Source organism: Pelodiscus sinensis, chromosome 6 (assembly GCF_049634645.1).
Source record: "Pelodiscus sinensis isolate JC-2024 chromosome 6, ASM4963464v1, whole genome shotgun sequence".
NCBI lineage: Eukaryota > Metazoa > Chordata > Testudines > Trionychidae > Pelodiscus > Pelodiscus sinensis.
Window position 1 is genome coordinate 48,668,679 of NC_134716.1, and position 20,099 is coordinate 48,688,777.

The 20,099-nt window shown below is 40.5% G+C and overlaps 1 protein-coding gene across 1 annotated transcript; it reads right to left on the minus strand.

Annotated features, from left to right (window-relative positions):
- Window positions 1-1,267: 1,267 nt before the first annotated feature.
- Window positions 1,268-17,587, minus strand: NFIL3 (nuclear factor, interleukin 3 regulated). Its single transcript, XM_006131880.4, has 2 exons — window positions 17,326-17,587; window positions 1,268-3,164 (listed from the first exon to the last, which is right to left on the minus strand). The coding sequence occupies exon 2, from the start codon at window positions 2,965-2,967 to the stop codon at window positions 1,582-1,584; it is 1,386 nt and encodes a 461-aa protein (XP_006131942.1). The 5' UTR covers window positions 2,968-3,164; window positions 17,326-17,587; the 3' UTR covers window positions 1,268-1,581.
- Between the last annotated feature and the right edge of the window lie 2,512 nt (window positions 17,588-20,099).

The following is a 20,099-nucleotide window of genomic DNA, read 5'->3' on the forward strand; positions in this document are numbered from 1 at the left end:
TCCATTAAAAGTATTTCTGCAAAAGCGTGTTTAGATTGGCACAGATGCTTTTGCGCAAAAAGTGCTTTTGCGCAAAAGCATCCGTGGCCAGTCTAGACGAGATTTTGCGCAAGAAAGCCCCAATCGCCATTTTAACCATCGGGGCTTTTTTGTGCAAAACAATTCTTCCCTGTCTACACTGGCCCTCTTGCACAAGTGTTCTTGTGCAAGAGGGCTTTTTCCCAAGCGGGAGCGTGAAAGTATTTGTGCAAGAAGCACTGATTTTGTACATTACAAAGTCAGTGCTCTTGCGCAAATTAAAGCGGCCTGTGTAGACAGCTGGCAAGTTTTTGCCAGTCTAGACGCACCCTTTATGCAGCAAACAGGGGCATTTGTTGTCATCTCACTAAAGCTGGTCAGAAAATTTCAACCGACAATTTTTAAACAAACAATCAAAAAATTGTTCTAGAACTCCACCTCACCCATTTCCATCCAGATCTAGAGCTAACCATTTCTGGGAATCTCTTATAAACCTTATTTCATTCTTTTGACTGTATTTGGCCTTGAAATGTGAACCCAAGTGTCAGCTGGGACCCAGCAATTCCACTGGTGATACCCTAGTCTGCTTTGTAAGGGTTTTTCACCTATGAATGTCACTAACCAAAGCCATAATTCTCCACCATACTGCTATGGATAGAACTACTACATCCAGGAGATGCAGAATCCTTTTGTATGGTCTGTTTGTAGATAGCCTACCCCACACCGACCCAGTAGAAATTATGCAAATCCACTGTATTTCAGGCCTGGAACATTGATTAAGGGCAGAAGGACTGCAGAAGGATTTACCTATTATGCCAGTTTCATGGTTCTGCAAATTACAAAGATCCATAACCTTAATTTCATATGGAGATTCAAGCTATTCAAAATAAATGTCTCAATATCTGGCTTTTTAGTACACATTGAGACAGAAACAATTACATTTGGGACAGTAATAGAAAAATGTTTTTGATATTATTTTGGTATATCTACTGTAATAAATAACGGAAGAAAGTTCAATCTTTAACTTTTTAGTACTTGATGCCAATTTCGGTTCACCTTATAAAAGAGCCTTAAGAAAAAAAAAAGAAAGACCTAGGATTTTTTCCATGCATGTATATACATTTCAATTTGGTTTAGTTAGGCTGTAAACCTGACTGAAGTAAATTAAAATATGTTTTGGAAGACTTCTTATTTGATCATTAACAGAATATTTACATGTTTATCACAATCAATTGATTTAGAGTAGATGTTCTGTGTTTGTCACCAATATTTTATTGTAACTGGTAACTTGCACACTTTATAATAGAACAACAACAAGAAAAAAAAAGATTCACTATATACAGCCCTCATACAGGCTACTTGTCTATACACAAGGCATAGTGATCATAACACAACCTAGTCTTCATAATAATTTGTGCACAAAAAGACACCATCAATCAGACATTATGTGAACATTACAGTGAAATGACATCACAAGTCCAGTGAAAATTCAACGTAACACAAAACGTATCGATCTACTGCAAATGACAGCCTTTAAAACAATAAGCGTTATTCAGTAGTAATTTAACCAGAGTCTGAAGCAGAGATTTGTTGTGTACTTATAAGTCTTTTAAGCGAAGCAACCTCTGCAGATAAGTTTGCTATGCCCTGCTTCAAATACAAGTTCTCTGACTCAGATACTTTATAGACATTGTCTTTAATTTCAATAACTCCAGTTTTGCAACCACTCTGAATTTGTACATTGAGTTCCTTTGGGTGCCAGTGTTCTGGTTTGAGAGACCAGTCTTGGATATTAGTCACTTGAACAGAGAAAGGAGTGTGAGAAGAATGCTCCAAATTTTGCGCATTGTGCTTTTCAAGCTCAAAATGTCTTTTAGATGTCATGTCAATTGGTGATGACAGTTTCTGTGTGGCATCATAGTCATTTTCCATCGCTTCCACTTTGATTTGCATGGCTTTGGCCTTAATTCGAAGCTTATGAGGCAGTGCAGAAGAGTTCACCTCTGGAACTTTCACTGTTGCGTGAACATTTTTAAGTTCAACTGGGGAATGAATTGGACCTTTAGGGACCTGCTGTTCATCTTCTCCATCGGATGATTTTCCTACAACGACATCATCAGTTTCTGAAGTTCTTGGAGAATTGCTGGATGACCTATTCACTTGTAGCAGAGGAGGGGAATGTGAGTACCCATTAAAGTTTCTTACCATGTAGTTTGGAAATATGGATGCTGGATAGGAGCCTCTGTCATCTCTTGACTCTCTTGCAAAGTTCTCCAATTCCATAGGCTCCTGCTTTATAACTTGAAATTTATTTTCTGGACTTCTGCAATTGTTCTGTATAGGACTTGCTTGAGTACGCTCTACTGAGGATACTTCAGACACATCAGACAAAGAGCTTTGTGGAGAGTGTTTGATGACAGAAATACAACTACTGCCCACCACAGATGGTTCATGTTCATCCACAAATGAATTAATATTTGATTTGGAAGTTTGATAGTCCTGGAAATACATAGCTGTTGAATTACTGAGCTTCTGTATCTCTTGGGCATATGCTGCAGAGCTAATTAAACCAAACTTTAGTTTCAATGAAAGCAGCTCAGCCTTTAAGGTGGCATTCTCTTCTCCTAATGCAATTAGTTTGTTCTCTAAGACAAGGTCATTCAGTCGTCGTTTTTCACGAGACCTTTTGGCAGCTTCATTATTTTTTCGTCTTTTTTCCCAATACATAGCATCTTTCTTTTCATCTGGAATGAATTCCCGCTTTCTACGACAGGATGAAGATTTGTTTTTTCCACTATTTCCTTCATTAAGTATTATGTCTTCATTTGTAGTCAAGTCTTCAGACACTTCTGTTAAAGTGGAATTAAGTACCATGATTTTCTCCACATTGCTACTTGTATCAACGGGTGCCTGTTCCTTTTTAATGGTCTGCATTTTTCTCAGCTGCATCAGAAATAATTTTTAGTAGATCTATGATGAGTAACAGAGTGAGTTATTTTCCCAGTGCTTCTCAAACCATAACAACCTAATAAATACAGTAATTTTAAATCCATATGCATTATTCCTTTTGTTTCATATTATCAAACAGAAGAATGTTCAGATCCAATTTACTTCCTGAGAGGTGCAATGGGAACTTTCTAAGTAACCTGTAATAAATAAAAAGCACCAATTATTATTTTCTTATTGCTGATTTTTGCTTCAAAATGTTACTTTCAAAATACATACTTTAGAATAATGACTGATTCATTAAACCCACTAAAATACCAAATATGCTCAACACTTTAAATGATCCAGTTCACTTTATGTAACTAGCTAGCAGCTTCTCCTTCCCCTATGTAATTAAAAAAAATTAAAGACGATGATTCCCGTTTTCAAAACAAGTATAATATGATCCAAAGAAAAGCAACAAAAATAACAATTGTTTTTGATTTGACAATAATATTGTCATAGAACTTTCCATTACAATGCCGACTAACTTAAGCTTCTACACTAACAGATGACTAGACATGTTGATTAGCAGCACTGGAAAGTATCTTATCCCTCCAAAGAAATACATCTCTTGCAAAGCAACTGTAGTGTGTGATTAAGAAATGTTACAGATTTGGGTCCATTACAAATTTAAAAATAACCCAGACTGATTTAAAGAAGTTAGAACGCTTTTTTCATTGCCTTAAAAATGATATAACACATTTCAGCAGGACATTAACATTACATTAAAATAATTAACTTTTAAAACATATTTTTTACATTTAGTGTAGAGATCACATGACTTTTAAGAACCCTTTTTCTCTGGCCACATCAATATAATTTGAGTTTAAGCATAAATTATATAATTCTGACAAATATGTCATTCTTTTTTTAAAAATCACTAATAAAGAAAAACTTATATTGAATACAATTGATCTCTTATCCCTAAAACAACTATTGAGTAAATTGTAAAATTACAATTGGATAACAACATTTACTAACATTGTTCTCATTTAAAAAATGTTTTTGTTATACCACAATGTAATTTAGTAACATTTAAAGATGCATGACTGCTGCAATTAGAAGTTTAAATTTGAAATGGTACTATCAACTACAGAAAAATAGCTTAACCTTTATCTCTGGACATTTTGTCATTAAAATTTGACTTAGCATTTAAGCTGGCATTTCATTCATATCAATACAAAAATATTTTGTTCTCATAACAAAATTTCTTTTTTGTCCTAGACATGGTTTCCCCACTCCAAATTTTCCATAGTTAGTCATGTCCTGCTAAATTTGTTTTATCAGGGACAGCTGCTTTTACACAACTGACTATCCACATAGAAATGACTCTGTATACTGCCTATATAAAAGAAAGAAATCAGTGACTTTAGCTTAATGTCACTATTTATTGGGTGTGTTTTTACCATGACTAATGAAACTAATTTTAACTTTATCAGCTGGGAAAGTTACAAAGAATAAATGAATTGTATTCTGCCAGTTTTTCTTGTCTTTTCCAGAAGGCAAAGTGGAGTGAGTGATGTAATAACAATTAATCAAAGATCATAAAGACCTGGGTTTGAAGCTGAGTTCTGTTCCATCAAACCATGCCAACTTCTCTGTCATGAAAAATTAACACATTTAGAAGAACAACTAAGCAGACTTTCCTAAAATCCATGGTTAATTACTGTCTTATAACTATTTGTCATTGATAATTCAACCTTAATGGAAAATGAAGTCAAGAGCTAAGCACTTCACAGACAACATTAAGTATTTACAGCAACAGCAGTACTCACAAAGGAGAAATGTAACTAATATACAAACAACTACACATTTAGCCTGATCTACAGCCCATGGTGAAGTAAATGGGAGTCATTCCATTAAGTTAGACATGCTTTTCATCAGGCCTTTAAAGAAAGAAAATCTCTACCACAAGGCCACACTTCATATAAAATCCACTGTTTGTTTTGCTGAAGTATATCATTACAGTCATTCTGCTTCTTACAACGCTATATTTTAGTACTGGTTTAACGGAATGCATTATAATACTATTTAAAAATTCATTGTTGAACATATAGATTTTAATGTGCATTTTCTTTAAATGAGACAGAATACATGCAATTCTGTAAAATGCTTAAACTCCTCACATAATGTTGTGTTACAGCAACAAAAAACACAATCAATCTCGTCAATTGCAAATTGAAGTCATTTCCAGAATTTTCATCCATTGACTTTAATGTCATGTAAAATAAAATTCACATGTTACACTTACATTATTCTGTAGCATTGATATTACTGGATCAAAAAAATATTGACCAGTAACTATCTTCGTACATTATGTACCCTGGCAATCATTATATGTATTCAAGTAATTAAATAACATTTGGCTTTCCTGTAAGGAAATGTATCCTCTTCCTAAAGTACACAATGTGAAATCGTACACCTTTTCTATCAAGTATCAGAAGCAGGGATGTTAAACATCGGTTAACTGAATAGTCAAATAACCCCATGAATTCTTATTGGTTAGTCGACTATAGTCCCCGGGGGCAGGCCCAGCAGTCAGTCCACTTCCACCTTATTCCCAAGAAGCCCCTTGTCACTCTGCACTGCTGACTCTGTATCAGAAACAGCAGTACAGGGTGCCAGGCAAGAGCTGGTCCACCAGGAAAGCCGGTTTAAAAACCAGCTCCCCTTGCAGACTGGCTGCCTGTCACCCTGTGCTGCTGCATCTGAAAAAGAGGCAGTTGTGCAGCATGGCAGAGGCCCCTGTCTAGGGTGCAGGAACTGAGCCAAGCTGCCTGCCTGCCTGCCCGCCCAATTCCTAATACACTTTAAATGCAGAGCTGCAGCAGGGATATGTCCCGGATCCATCACAAGCCAGGACTGAGCCAGGTTGCTGTCCAGCCTGCCAAAAAAATTTACTGGCAGGGGGGTGGAGGGAAATGCATGTAGCCTATGGCATTAACCTATAAGCTTTTGCTTATCGGTCAATCAGCTAATTGATTACACTACTACATCCCTAATCAGAAGGCTTGCTGGGGGTGCAAGGCGGAAGAGGGGGCAGTGGGCCCGAGACTCCTGGCCACCACTGGAGCACCGCGCAGTGTGCTCTGGGCAGTGCTAGAGCGTGGGAGCACAGCGCTCTCCGAGCGGCGCTGAGGGCTGGTTGTCTCTAGACCCTGCCCAAGACCCTGCTTCTTCCGAGAGCACGGAGCTAGGGCCCCCACACCTTGCCCAGGGGCCCAGCAAGGCTGTTGGCCCCTCCCTGAGTATGAATAAAAACATATTGTTATCAGAAGTTATGTATTTATTTTTTAAGACACTGTCCAATTCTTTCTGAAGCAAATGGACCTTCTGTGGGAGTTGGATCAGACATGAATGATTCAAAAAAATTGAGGAAAATATAAAATGTAGTAGATAACTGAAATCAAAAGCAGATATCAGACACAGACACCCCTAGAGAAGGAGATACTTATATACATATAAGCCTGTATTCTATACATTTATGTGCTGTGTGATACAGGCTGGAACTTCAAAGTCTACTTAAAGTTATTAACCACTGAAATACGGAAGAGTAGGAATTTATCAATAATTAGTTATTTGTACATTATTTGAAACCATCAGGCTATAGATAAAGCCATCTTAAGTAAAAACATGATCTTATTACTTACTATTATTCTCATCTTCCCTCCCTTATATTTCCTATTGTGGGAGCATGGTGTTTTGTCTTTCAGTTAGATTGCGTTTCAAAGGCAAGGACCATGTCTTTATGGGTACGTCTAAACTATGGTTTTTTTCGAAAGAGAATATGCAAATCACTTTTTCTAAAGTGAGTCTTTTGAAAGTGAAAGTAGTCTGGGCACTTTTTTTTCCCAGAAAAAAAAAACCCTTTTTCAAAAAACCATGTAAACTTCCTTTTTTTAAGGAAGAGCGGTTTTTTTTGAAAAAGGGTTTTTTCCCCCGAAAAAACCACATCCAGACTACTTTCACTTTCGAAAAACTCGCTTTCAAAAAAGTGATCGGAAGAAGATATGCAAACTCCCGTGGAATTTGCATATCCTCTTTCGAAAAAAAAGGTAGTTTAGACATACCCTATGTTTTTGTACAGCATTCAGTATGAGACCGTAGTCCATCCTGAATGAAGCTTTAGAGCGCTACCATAATACATATAATTAGAAACAATAGAAATAAAATAATATTAATAGTAATAAAATAGAGATAATTGGTAGGATCAGAATTGTTACAAACTCATCTGAATACTCAGAATTCATTTGTTCACAACCAGCATCTCTAAGTTACTGCGACTGCAGTGTTTTCAATTTCATATGTAGTTTCGGAGGGCAATATTCAGGCCTCAGGTTGCACTTAAGCAAAAAATATTCAGCCAGGATGGTTACTGTAGAGTTCATGCTCCACATGACTTCTGCAGATTGGGGCATTCCAAGGAGGCAAACATAACATACCTCCCATTTTGGCCAAGCTCCATCTTGTGCATATTATTGCTGCCCTTGGCATGAATAAATTAAATGAGAGAGGGATTGTACATGAATCCATGGCTAATCTAATTCAAAACAACTGTTATGAACATATTTATATTAGCATGGATTCATGTACAATATGTGCTTCTTTTCTCTATTCATGTGTGAGAAGTGCACAAAACCTAAATTTGGCCCCAGATTTTTAGATCAATTTTATATAATTGCCACCTATGTCAAAAGCTCTAACACTATGCTTTTGGTAAATCATTAAAACACCAACAAGTGATTTGTTTTATCAGTGTCTTCCTTGATCATTAGTATCGTTTTAATAAAAACTGCAGTTATACAGAGAACTAACCTCCCTTGTCTGTTAGTCCTTGTGGATCAGCCCAATACAAAATCTGTAAACAAATTAAATTCCATCTGATCATAATGGCAAAATGCCTTCAATAAAAACAACCATTTCACTTCAATTGGATTTTATAATTCTACTGGAAAACATGAGTATTTACACATAAACTAATGAACTGTAATGATTCCTCTGACTACATTTCAAATTCCAGTATTTTCCCTTATGATTAATTTTGCAATTACTTTATCACTCCCTCATAAAATATTCTAAAACCAACATTTAATGCTGCTGTACATTAGTCACTGCTGAAGGTTTTTATTTATTTAATTATTTATAGGGTTGGTTGACGTTAATGGCATTGAGTGCCAATACAACAATGTAATAGCACTCAACCTTATTAACTTAATTACAGACCCAATCCTGCTCCATTGCAATTTTACCACTGACTTCAATAGGAGCACAGTCCAACCAACAGATTCAAGAGCTGGTATGACTGTTCTCTAAAATTCATGCTAATGAAACAAGAAACGATGTACACAGAAGCCATGCGATATTCATTTATCCCATGGATTTTAAAATATTGAAGCACTCAAATAGTCTCAAGATACTATAAAAAAAGCCCTGATCACGCAGCTTTACTCACATGCATGTTCATATAATATACTCATGGGAGCAAGAGAGTTACAGGACTGGGTCAAAATTTTGACTCCCTTTGTTCCTTCTAATACAATCACATAGATCAATTTGGTGTTGGAAAATACACCCGTGGTTCTCACATACATATGTTGTTTCCAAAACCATAATATGACCCGTATTGTTTTATTACACAAGATGTATGTTCCTTAGCAAAGAATATTTTGATATTTATCAAAAAATAATTTGCATTATATCTATGATTAAATTCTTCAAAATGTTTTGTACATTGCTGTACAGTGTTGTTTTAATATAGGTGATATTCAGGGCCACAGAGAGGAATTGTAGCAAAATCTTAGGGATCTTGGCCGGGTGGGTGGCTTAGGCCCAGTGTGATGCTACCAGCAGCAGAGACAGGATGTGGGCCCTGCTGGGATGGGCAAATCACCCTCCAAGCTATTGGTGGCAGGCCCCAAAACTATTCCCCGTCAAATTCCTCTCACTCAATCTTGGCCCAGCTGCCATTCCATAATTTTTTTGGGGGGTGGGAGGACTCTTAAATTGGATGACTGGGAAAAACTGCCTCATGCTGGCAGTTTTGGTAATACTATCCCCCTAATATTCTGGTGATGATTGCACTAGACTAAATGAAATACAGTCTCTAGCCTTGTTCTGAATCACACTACAATTTTCTAAAGCCAAAATGTCTACAAATCTCAAGATTCCTCCCCAAGAGCAAGGCAACTGCAAAATATTCATTTCTAATATTTCTAAAGTGAGAACCTTGTATTCTGTCACTGTGACTTCTCAGCACTTAGTTAAATAAACACTGTCAAGTTTAAGATAAACAATTTGCTAAAACAACCAGCCTAGCAGGCAGACTAAATTTAAGTGTATGTATTTAGTTTGCAAACTACTATTTTCAATGTTTTGCATAGTTGTCGTTAGATATGCTATCACATATCACATAGCATCCTGTCACAGGACACCTTAATTATTTAACATCCTCTCACAAACCAGAAACACTGGCATTTACAGGCATTTAACCCAATAACCATTTTGCACTAAAAACTTCCAAAAAATTGATTATACGTAGTACTTTCTATCTTCAAAACACTTTACCCCAGCTAAGAATCTGGCCTCTGTGGTCTGAGCCAAACCCTACTAAAGGTATTCTAAATAATCTCATTTATTTTCGATCTGGTCCCACTCAGGACCAGTGGGAGTTTTGCCACTGGCTTGACTGGATCCAGAATGTCAGCACCAATGCAGGTTTGTGGATCAGTGGACCCATGCAGTTACCACAGTGGTAAAGAGCATTATAGAACACTAGAAGATTTACGCAGCATTGCGCAGGTCCTTAACTCAATTAATTTTTTATCAAATGAAACCCGGACCTGCCTCAGATGGGGGACACGCACCCATCCCCCGCTGTGCCTGCTGGAGTAAACTGGAAAATACAAGAGTAAGAGTATCCTTAGGTCATTAGCTGTTTCATAGTAAACATTTTAGATTATACTATTTTCATATTTAAGGCTTCAGTGACATAATCACAGCCCAGCTAACTTTGAACACTGGAAATATTCTTTTGTTTTATTATCTTCTCTTCAATCAAAGGTGATAAGACAAAAATAATCATGGAATATTGTTTCAATTGTACATAAAACAAATAACATTCTTCTGTATTAATTGTACTGTATTTTCATCAATTCAAAATATGAGCCAAATATTCTTTCCATAAACTAGTGTTTTTCTATTGAAGGCAGTGGTACTATAGTAGTGACACCAGATAAGGAGTTAGCCCTATACTTCTGACACAAGAAATGTGAAATATCATAATTGTAATAGATAATATTTTATAGACAATTATAATAATTTCTAACACACATTGCAAATGAAACAGAAACATATGTAGGCCCCAATCCTGCAAGATGATCCAAGAGCCTGGATAACTGTGTTCATGCAGAGCCATAGACTTTGTTTGGATTCCATACATATATGGAGGTGGGTCCTTGACATAGAACCTGTTGCAGGACTGGGGCCTATATTGAACTCCTTGTGATGCAAACGGAATGGGAGGTTGAGTTTGATCTAGGCATGTTAGAAATCATATAACTGAATAGTCATGTAACCGCATGAAAATCCTAGTGGATACTATTCAACAATCCCTGGGAGCAGGGTTGGCAGCCAGTGTGGTCCCAAACCCACTCCCAGGGAGCCCACTGCCACACCAGCAGTTCCTATCCATGGGAGGGTCCCAAACTCCCCATGGACAAAGGCTGCTCCGCATCCCACATAGCAGCCTTTGTGTGCAATGAACCTAGGCCTGCTGCGGACAGGCTGTTTCGTGGCAACAGCCCCAAACTGTTCCACATCATACGGAGGTTGCTCTGCATCCTGATACAGAGGCAGCAGCACCGGGTGGCAGGCGGAGCCAGTCCACAATGGGCACCAGTTTAAAAACCAGCTCCCCGTGCAGACAGGCTGCCTGTCATACCACACTGCTGCCTCTGTGTTAGGGTGCAGAGCAGTCTCCATTGGATGCAGAGCAGCCTCTGTCTGCAGGGAGCTCAGACCTCCCGCGGACAGAGGCTACTGCCCCTAAGCAGCATCTGTCTGAGGAGGGCCCAGAGTTGCCATACATAGAGGCTGCTTTGCGGCAGCTTCCCCTGCCATCCTACCTCTACCAGAGGCAGCAGCACATAGAGGGCAGGGAGCAGGCAGCACCGCAGAGTTGGTGTTAGGGGGAACGAGCTTTTAAGATGGCTCCCTCTAGCACCGGCTCCCCCTTCCCCCCCACAACCCATGTTGCCTGTGCAGGATAAAGAGGTAGCAAGGAAGGGTGGTTGGAAATGCATGTAGTTGACAAGATTAACTGATAAGCCTAGGCTTATTGGTTAATCATGTAGTTGTCTACACATTGACATCCCTAGTTTGATCATTCTCTCAGAAACCCCTTATCAATAAACTCAGCAAAAGAACAGAAATTTGAGTCAAAACTGTATGATAACCTTGAAAGATATGGTAACTAAAACAGGATACACACAAGGGAATAGAAAATATTCCAGCACAGAATGACAAGCAGTGTTTTTTAAAGCTTTAAAAAGACATTCCATTTAATCTTCTATTTACTACCATGGGGATGTGAAAACTCCTTCCTAGACTTGTTAAAACAATAAAGAACCTATGCTCTGATAAATAGGAGCTTCCTTGACAATACATATTAAATATTATCAATAAACACAAAACAGAAGAATCTAAATATGTTTTATAAAATACAAATGTGATCTTAGATTTATTATAACAGTATTTTACTCCATAATCAAATAATATAATTATCCTATAGACAGCTCAATGTCACTGTTTTTATACTCTCTATATATCCACCATAGAAAAAACTAACTATTGTGTTAAAAAGGGGGATGGGGGGAGGAGGTATTTATTTCCATCCAAAAAGAAAGTTTCTTATGTCATATCCAAGCCCAGAATTCACAAAAAATTTCAGTATTCCTATATTATGCTAATTTGGACAACCAGCAAAGAAACATAGAAGAACAAGAAGCTTTGAATGACATTCTTTCTATCGCATTTTGAATCAAATTCAATAAGTCTTCATTCTTCAAGTTCTTATTTTTGACAGTCAAGCTCACCCCACCACTACTAGTTAAAAGTATAAATATTTCAGTGAAAATGTTCCACTAAATAGGTTTTAAACATTGAAATCAATTGACATTTTGCCTGGGAAGGGACCACAGGATTTGGCCATACATTTGCATCTTTTTTATTACATATCCTAAGCACATTTATAGCTCATAACTGGCTGTAATTATCATGGCAAGGTCACCTGGAAGAATCTATTAAGCTCATGACTCAGACACATTGCTTAACAGTGTGTTGTAAGACTCAAACAAAGGATTTTATTGTTCAAGTTATTGCATCACAGTGATGTTATAGCTGCAGCTCACAAAATTATGGTAACAGGGTTGCTGTCTGGAAAAACAAACTGCATAAATGTTTGCATAACCATTTGTTAAAGTAAGTCATCTTAAAATGAGCAAAAGAAATCTTTTTTTAAATTTCAAGATAAGTGCTTGAATAAGCAGAACACTGACTAATATATTTTGTAGACTATACACTCATGCTATTATCAGCAAAAGCAGTATCTGCATGTCCACTATTTTCAGCCAAAGAATGGCAAATATTGTTTCTTTGTAGGTTTAGCTAAGCTGTAAAGAGATTGTGTACATTCATATTGCTTGTGGGAAGGCTGCAAGCTTTTTGACACCTTTTTAATCATTTCCTTAGAAAATCATGTTTCCAGAAGAAACATGAAGCTTTGAGACCAAATCCAGGAAGCTGGATATTTTGAAAGCTAGTTAACAATTCTTTAGAGAACAAGACCAGTTAAAAATAGAAGATAACTAAAAATGGAAAGTGAAGGCAGATAACGCTGCAAATGGTATCACACTTACAAGTCAACTAAAGATATCTATAATGCAAAAACTTTTACAGAAGTTTCTGCTAGTGCCAATAGCAGGAAGGAGCATTAGTCATTGTTCCTTAATTTTGTTGGTTTAAATCATGTCTTGGAATAAACCTGCAATCCCTGTTCAGTCAAATTCTTATTCAAATCAATGTTTTGACTGAGGAGATAATAATATGCTCTTAGCATTATTTTATTGTAGGCTTTGTGTTTATTAAATTACCGAGTGGGCAATGTAAATTCAAAATAGATTTTACATACAGATAAATGGAGATAACATACTTAAATTTGATAAACTAAAAAACAACATATGGTCTGATAGCACTTTATGGACTAACAAAACATGCAGATGTTATCATGAGCTTTCGTGGGCACAGCCCACTTTTCCAGTCATCTGGAGAAGTAGGCTGTGCTGACCAAAGCTCATGATACCATCTACATGTTTTGTTAGTCTATAAAGTGCTACCAGACCATTTGTTGTTTTTTAAGTTTATCCTGTACAGACTAACTCTGCTACCCCCTGAAGCTTACATTTGATCATTCAAGCTGCAAGGATAAGTAATAATCACAAGAAATTTTTGAACATAACATTTATCAGTAACTCCAAATGAATAGATTGTTGCATTGGGGAGGAGGGTGGTCAAATTCAGCAATCAACAACTGAAAGATAACATGAACATTATCAAGGACATGGGAAATTGTGTGTGTTTTAATAAATTATTCATTAAAGGTCTCACAATATCAGAGTGGGTTACTACAATAACTAGTATCAGATATCAGAGTGGGTTATTTCAGCTTTGGAGGTCTGATCACAGGTGACCTGGTTTTGATTGCATTTACCTAATATATGTGATCACAAACAAAATTATTGTGCATTTGGAGATAAGTGGTCACAACTGGCTAATTTTTACTGTAGCTTGATCTCCTGGATTAAGCAGAGAATGAAATCCAAGAACTGACTTTGATCCTGGCTTTTGTCACTTAGTTACTTCAAATGACCTGGCAAAGGAAAAATAAAGGGCCTGTGCCATTTTTGCATCTTTAAAAAAAGGCCTTGTTTGTTTTTAAAAACATAAATATTTCTTTCCCCCCCATCCTAGAAGAGTCTATGGCAACTGGAGAGCTATTTAAATTCTGACATCCCAAAAGATTGCAAAGTATGCCACTATCTCCTCCAGTGCCCAGTGAATTGAACAGAAAGTGCCCTGTTGTTTTCCATATTTCAGATCTGCTATTGAGAGAGAAAAGGAAACTATTTAAAATTCTGGTTTTGTTAACCTCTATTTAACAGGACCAATGCATAATGGACATTTGCTTGAAAAGAGTGAGGGATTCAGTACCACCATCACTTCAGTTAAGGTGGGAAAGTTCCTACCAGGCTTAAGACAGAAGACAAAACCAGGGAACCTTCAGGCCCCCCCCCTCCCTTTTTTTGAATCCTACAAAACCCAGAAGGGCAGACATCTATTTCAGTGACAATATCTGCATGGCTGTGCCTCAGTTTCTACTTCCGTGGATCGTAATACACTTCAGACCTGCCGCCCAAGTTGTTGCAAGAGTTAATTAGCTACTAGGTGTAGTGCTTGGAACAAGTGAAGTTCTCATTGTTATGAGCAGGCACAGGGCTGTGAGGGCGTGGGGGGGGGGGGCACAGTCCTGCTCTATCGTGTGCTTGTCTCTAATTTCCACAGCAGTACAATTGTCTGTCTATAAAATTCAAAGACACGGGGAGGCGATGCCACGATGCCAGCGCGCCCGCCAAGCCTAGGCACAAAGGCTGGCGAAGCAGGGCGCTCTGGTTGGCGCAGCGGAGAACGTGGGAGCAGGCGGCATTGCTGAACATATTTCCATTCTCAACGCAGAGAGAGGGAGCGAGGCTCCCTCCCCCCTTCGGCTCCGCGTTAATGAACAGCGAGTACACACACTACGTGACTGGAGACGCATCCCTCCCACTGCCGAGCCTGTTCTCTCGCTCGCTCCCCGGCGGTACACAACCACCCCGTGTTTTCAGCCTGCCTTATTTACTCCGCTTCCCTCCGCGCCAGTGCTCAGCCCAGGCCGCCCTCCCCAGGCACTCGCCTCCTCCCGCCCTCCCCGGGGCTGCCTCCCATCCGCCCCCCGCTCCAGAACAAAGGAATGCGGCGCAGCAGCAGCGCCATCCGCCTCCCCAGTCCCAGGAACCAACGCCTAGTGATGCGGCCCCTGCCAGCCCCCTCCCCTGGTAAGACAGCCACCCCGGGAAGGGGCTGCTGCTGCTGCTCTCCGGCAGTCAGGAGGAGGCCCTCCGACTTGCACCAGCACCTCCCGCCCAATGGACTAAACCCACAGCCCTGAAATCACCCCCCCACACACACACACACACACCCGCCTACCTATGCACAAACGACATTGATTCCACGTGGCCCGCAGGGAATAATGTGCCACAACAATAAACACTGGAAAGTGGGGGTCCAAAACCTGGCAAGAGTCGGATCTTCTTAATTAGCTCACTTATTTAATTCATCCAAGAAAGGAGCCCAGTCTTCTCAAGAAACCGCGCATGTAAAGACCCTGCCCCCCGATTTTGCATCCCCGGCATTAGCCATTGAAGCCGGTGGCAGTTCTGGCTCCGCACGGAATGCAGTATCGGGACCATTATTTGTTTAGCATACAAGGGAAATGTTTTTATTTTCTCACTGAAAATTATCACCGTCATTCTGAGCTGCGTCTGCACTTTATTGTGACCACAGCCCTGGCGGAGGATAATAAAAAACTGGTTTCATGTAAAACGCGTAATACTGACCTACATCAGCTTTTCTCATAACCCATTCTAAAAACACCAATATTTAATGTGAATGGGATACTCCCTCCCCCGAGTTTTTACTTCGTCAGAGTTTATAACGATCACGAAGGGAGGTGACAGACTATCTCGATTCTTCAGTGCTGTTCGCACGATCTAAAATATGTATCAAACCCTCTAATGTTCTTTTAAAAAAAAAGATACATGAAAGCCAATGCCTAGCAAAATGCTTAGCCTCTAGGAGAAACGCCTTCCTGAAAATACAGTTTTATCAAAACATGAGGTTAAAAACTCAGCCAAATGGCCTTAAACGTCTATTTGCCCAGCTCTGGAGAAAAGACCGAAATAGCACATGAAGCCACAAATGCTAAAATGTGATAGGGCTAAATATAGATTAACATACATTTCATTACGAGGGTGTATAACACAGATTGAGCAAGCACAAGTTACCTCCCCACTTACCAGTAGACTACTTTCCTTGTTAAACACACTTTTAAAAAATCTGTTACAGTGACATTTTTTAGCCTGAGATTGTCCTAGTTTCTTTTTGTAGCGAGATTATAAAATCGCCTAATTAGCTCCCTCTTCCTACCCTGACTGCCAGCAAATTCAGTGGTTACATAATGCAACATTTCCAGGAACTATTAAATGATCGGTCTTACAGTGTCTGATAAACAGTCACCAAAGTGAGGGGGGGAAGCAAAAAAACCAAACTAATATAATACATATGTGAGAGAACTGAATGCTACATGTACTCTTTTCCGTGTATAAAAGCTACACCCCTGAGCGCAATGTGAAAATATAAACTCGCCGACAGTCACTGGCAATCGGCATAAAAACTCCCTATTTGCGTGTGAAATGTACAAAACCGAGTGCATTTAATCATCTAATTTCCTAACTGCACCAAAATCACCAAAGTATTGCACACGCAACTGCACACACATCCCACCCAAATGCTTGCCAGCATTTCACAGTGCAATGTGATTATGCAATGTTCGGAAGAACAAGACCCACAAACCTTGCCTCGGGCTTGTTACATAGACAGAGGACAAAAAGGGTCTGAGGCATGTTTCCTTTTAAATCTATACTATGTAATTTTTTTTAAACAGGCATTTTCTGAATTCCTTCTCGTGTTATAATTCATTTAATTGTCCTTCTGTTAGCAGGAAAAACCAGTATTCTTAAAGCTACTGCTTCCCCACTGCTCCACACAGACCCTTTCCCCACCCAGAGTGAGATGGATCCGCCTCAGATCAAACGTCCCTGGCGCTTTCTCTATGAAAACATCAATTTTCCTCAAACAAGGAGACATATTATGCAACAACAATGTATCCAAAGCAGCAAACAAACAGCAGCAGCTCCAAGTCTACGTGCTGTCGAGAGGGCGCTGCAATCAAAGCGGCCACCTTAAGGTGGCGAGTCCCAATACGACAGGCTAGCAAAAGTTCCATATATACACACAAGAGAGAGAGCGAGCACACACGCCTATATCAAGCTATGTGGAGCGAGCGAGATAGTTACAGGCACAGAGAGAGAGAGGTGTGTGTACAACAAGGTGGGGGTAGCAGCACACAGGCAGATCCAGTAAGTAGACTACAAGCCACTACAACGTTACCTTCATAATCGCCACTGGTAGAAGGAAAAAGGCTGTATCCCTCCAGCAACCCGTTAGCGTTTGCCTCTGTTCTGCTCCCGAGCGCTATGGGGAGTGGGACAAGGGAACTTGCTGTGAGCGGCTGCGAAGCCCTGACCCCAGTCCTGCGCGCGGGGAGCAGCTGTTGGAGATCAGCGAGCGAAGGAGCGAATGTGTCCGCTGGTGCCGCTGCGGCTGCCACCGCCGCCGCCGTTGGAGAGGGATCTGTGTTAGTAGGTCAGTCCTGTACACTCCTCACAACGCACAGTCCTCATGCCAGCCTTTGCTGTGACTGGCAGCGGCCCGGCCCCAATCAGCGCTCAGCGCTCCCCGGGTGCAGCCAATAGATGCCTCCAGAAAGGGAGTAACAGGGGCTGGACCAGACTTGAATTGAACCCCCTTTCCTCCTCCCTTAACACTTCCCCCCGCCCTATGGGAGCCGTGTGTGGTACTGTAGATATGTGCGCTGGGTATTGCATAACCAGCTGGGGGAGAGAGGAGGGGGGCTGCTGACATTTACGTAATTATCCAGCGGCGAGCCAGAGGCCAGAGTTAAGGTGGAGACTTTCCTTGCGTCTTTTGATTAGTGACTCTGCCAGCAGCACTGTAGTGACCCCGGAGCTTGCACAGAGCTCGCGTGTAAACAGCTGTTGTTGTGGCGCAGGCGTGAAGGACCGCGGAGAAGAGACGGAAGATGCCCCGCTGGCTGGCTGCACTGGGCTGCGCAGATAAACACGCCGCCTGCTTCTCCTACCCCGGGAGAAGCGGGGAAGGGCGCTAGGAGCTTCACACGCGCGCGCTGGGGAAAGGGAGCCCCGGGTACCTCCCCCGCGACTGGAGCCCTTGCGGGGGCAGCGCTATGAAAAACGTGGAAGCCTTGGTAGGAAATGAAAGAGAAAGGTGGGCAGGGGAGTAAGGCCAGTGTGAGCATGGGTAGTACGGGGCGGGTGGATGTGCGGGTGGAGGTGTGTTGCCGGGCTGCCTGTGGCGTACGTGTGTGTAGTGAGCCAGCGTGCAGTGTGTAAGGGGAGTGATGTGTGTGTTTGCCGGAGAGCCTTTGGCGAGTGCAAGGAGGTGTGGCAGTGTATTTTTGTTGACTGGGCGTGTGTTTTCAAGGGGCGGGGGACTGGCTCCTTGATGAGTGTGGGACGGAGAAGCGATTTGTAAGGAGGAGTTTTGTCCCTTGTTCAGAGGAAGATTTACCCAAACGCATGAACAAAACAAAGCCCTTGTTTTTATAGTCAGTGAAACAAATGTGTGGAACAGACCCTAAAGCACTGCAGCTTTATAGTTTGTTTGCTCTGAAGTATGATTAAGGGAAGTTTCTCTGCTAAGAAATTAAAAATAAAATTTCCCAGTGGCTAGCCATATTGTATAGTTTCTAAATCATTACACAGCTGGTTTTAGGTGCATATCTGTCACCCAGCCACACTATAAGTAATCCTCCAATGATTAAAGTACTCTGGTTCCTTAATGGGTGTGTTTCCTGCTGTTAGTCAGTTGGCATTTTGTGCTACAGGCTACAAAGCATATACTGTACAGCTGATGATACAGTTAGTATTTCTTTCACTGAACTTCAAGAATATATTAGTATTTCTTCCACAAACAAAGCTGTCCTCTCTCCCCATCATAAAATCCTCAAAAATAAGAAAATATTTTATAGCGGTAATCATCACACATTTATTTTCTAGTTGAATGGCCCCTTCTCACTCTTTAAGAACAGCTCACAAAGGTTCAGAGGACGTGCTTGCCTACAGTCTTAACTTTTGTCAGACCTTCAACCTCTTCTTGTTTCACCGGGGTAATGAAAAAGGAACATTAAAAGAGTAAGCCATGTCTACACTAACACTGATATCAGCAAAACTTTAGCCTCTCAGGGGTGTGGAAAAACACACCCTTGAGTCATAAGTTTTGATGACACAAGCTCTCATATTCACAGCACTGTCAGTGGGGGATGCTCTTCTGCCAACATAGAGCTGGTTTTATTATGTTGATGGGAGAGCTCTCACCCATGACAGCATAATGCAGCTATACAAGTGCAATTTGCTGTAACCTTGTAAGTGTAGACAGGGCCTTAGTCTGGTGTTGGTCTGCATTTGTCTAACCTCCATTTTAGAATACGACATGTGGTCAGTTAGAAATCCAGTTCTCTCAAAATGTGTTTGAATTTACAGAGACAAGGTGGAACAGATTATTTAGTACATATTTCAAGGGACCATTCAAGGTGACATGACATTTGACTCTGACAAATGAGAGATAATGTGAGTGAGATAATATCTTTTGTTGAACCTATTTATATTGGTGGAGGAGACAGAGGTCTGGTCTACACTAGGGATGTTAAATATTAATTGACTAGTCAAGTAACCTCATGAATTCTTATCAGTTAGTTGACTATTAATGTAGTGCCCAGGGGTGGGGCCAGCAGCCAGTACGCTCAGGCCCGGCTCCTGAGGAGCCCCTGAAACTTTGCAATGCTGCCTCTATATCAGAGGCAGCAGCATGGGGTGCTCCCAGGTAGGAGCTGGTACATGAGGGGAGCCAGTTTAAAATCCAGCTCCCCTCGCAGACTGGCTGCCTGTCGCCCTGTGCTGCTACCTCTGATAAAGAGGCAACAGCATGGGATGGCAGCAGCCCCTGTCTAAGGGGAGTGTGGTGTCCAAGCTCCTGGACCTGGTGCAAGCTGGAAGAGAGGCGGGCTGCTTGCCTGCCTTGCTCCTAATACACTTTAAATACAGAGCTGCAACAGGAGGAGGTCC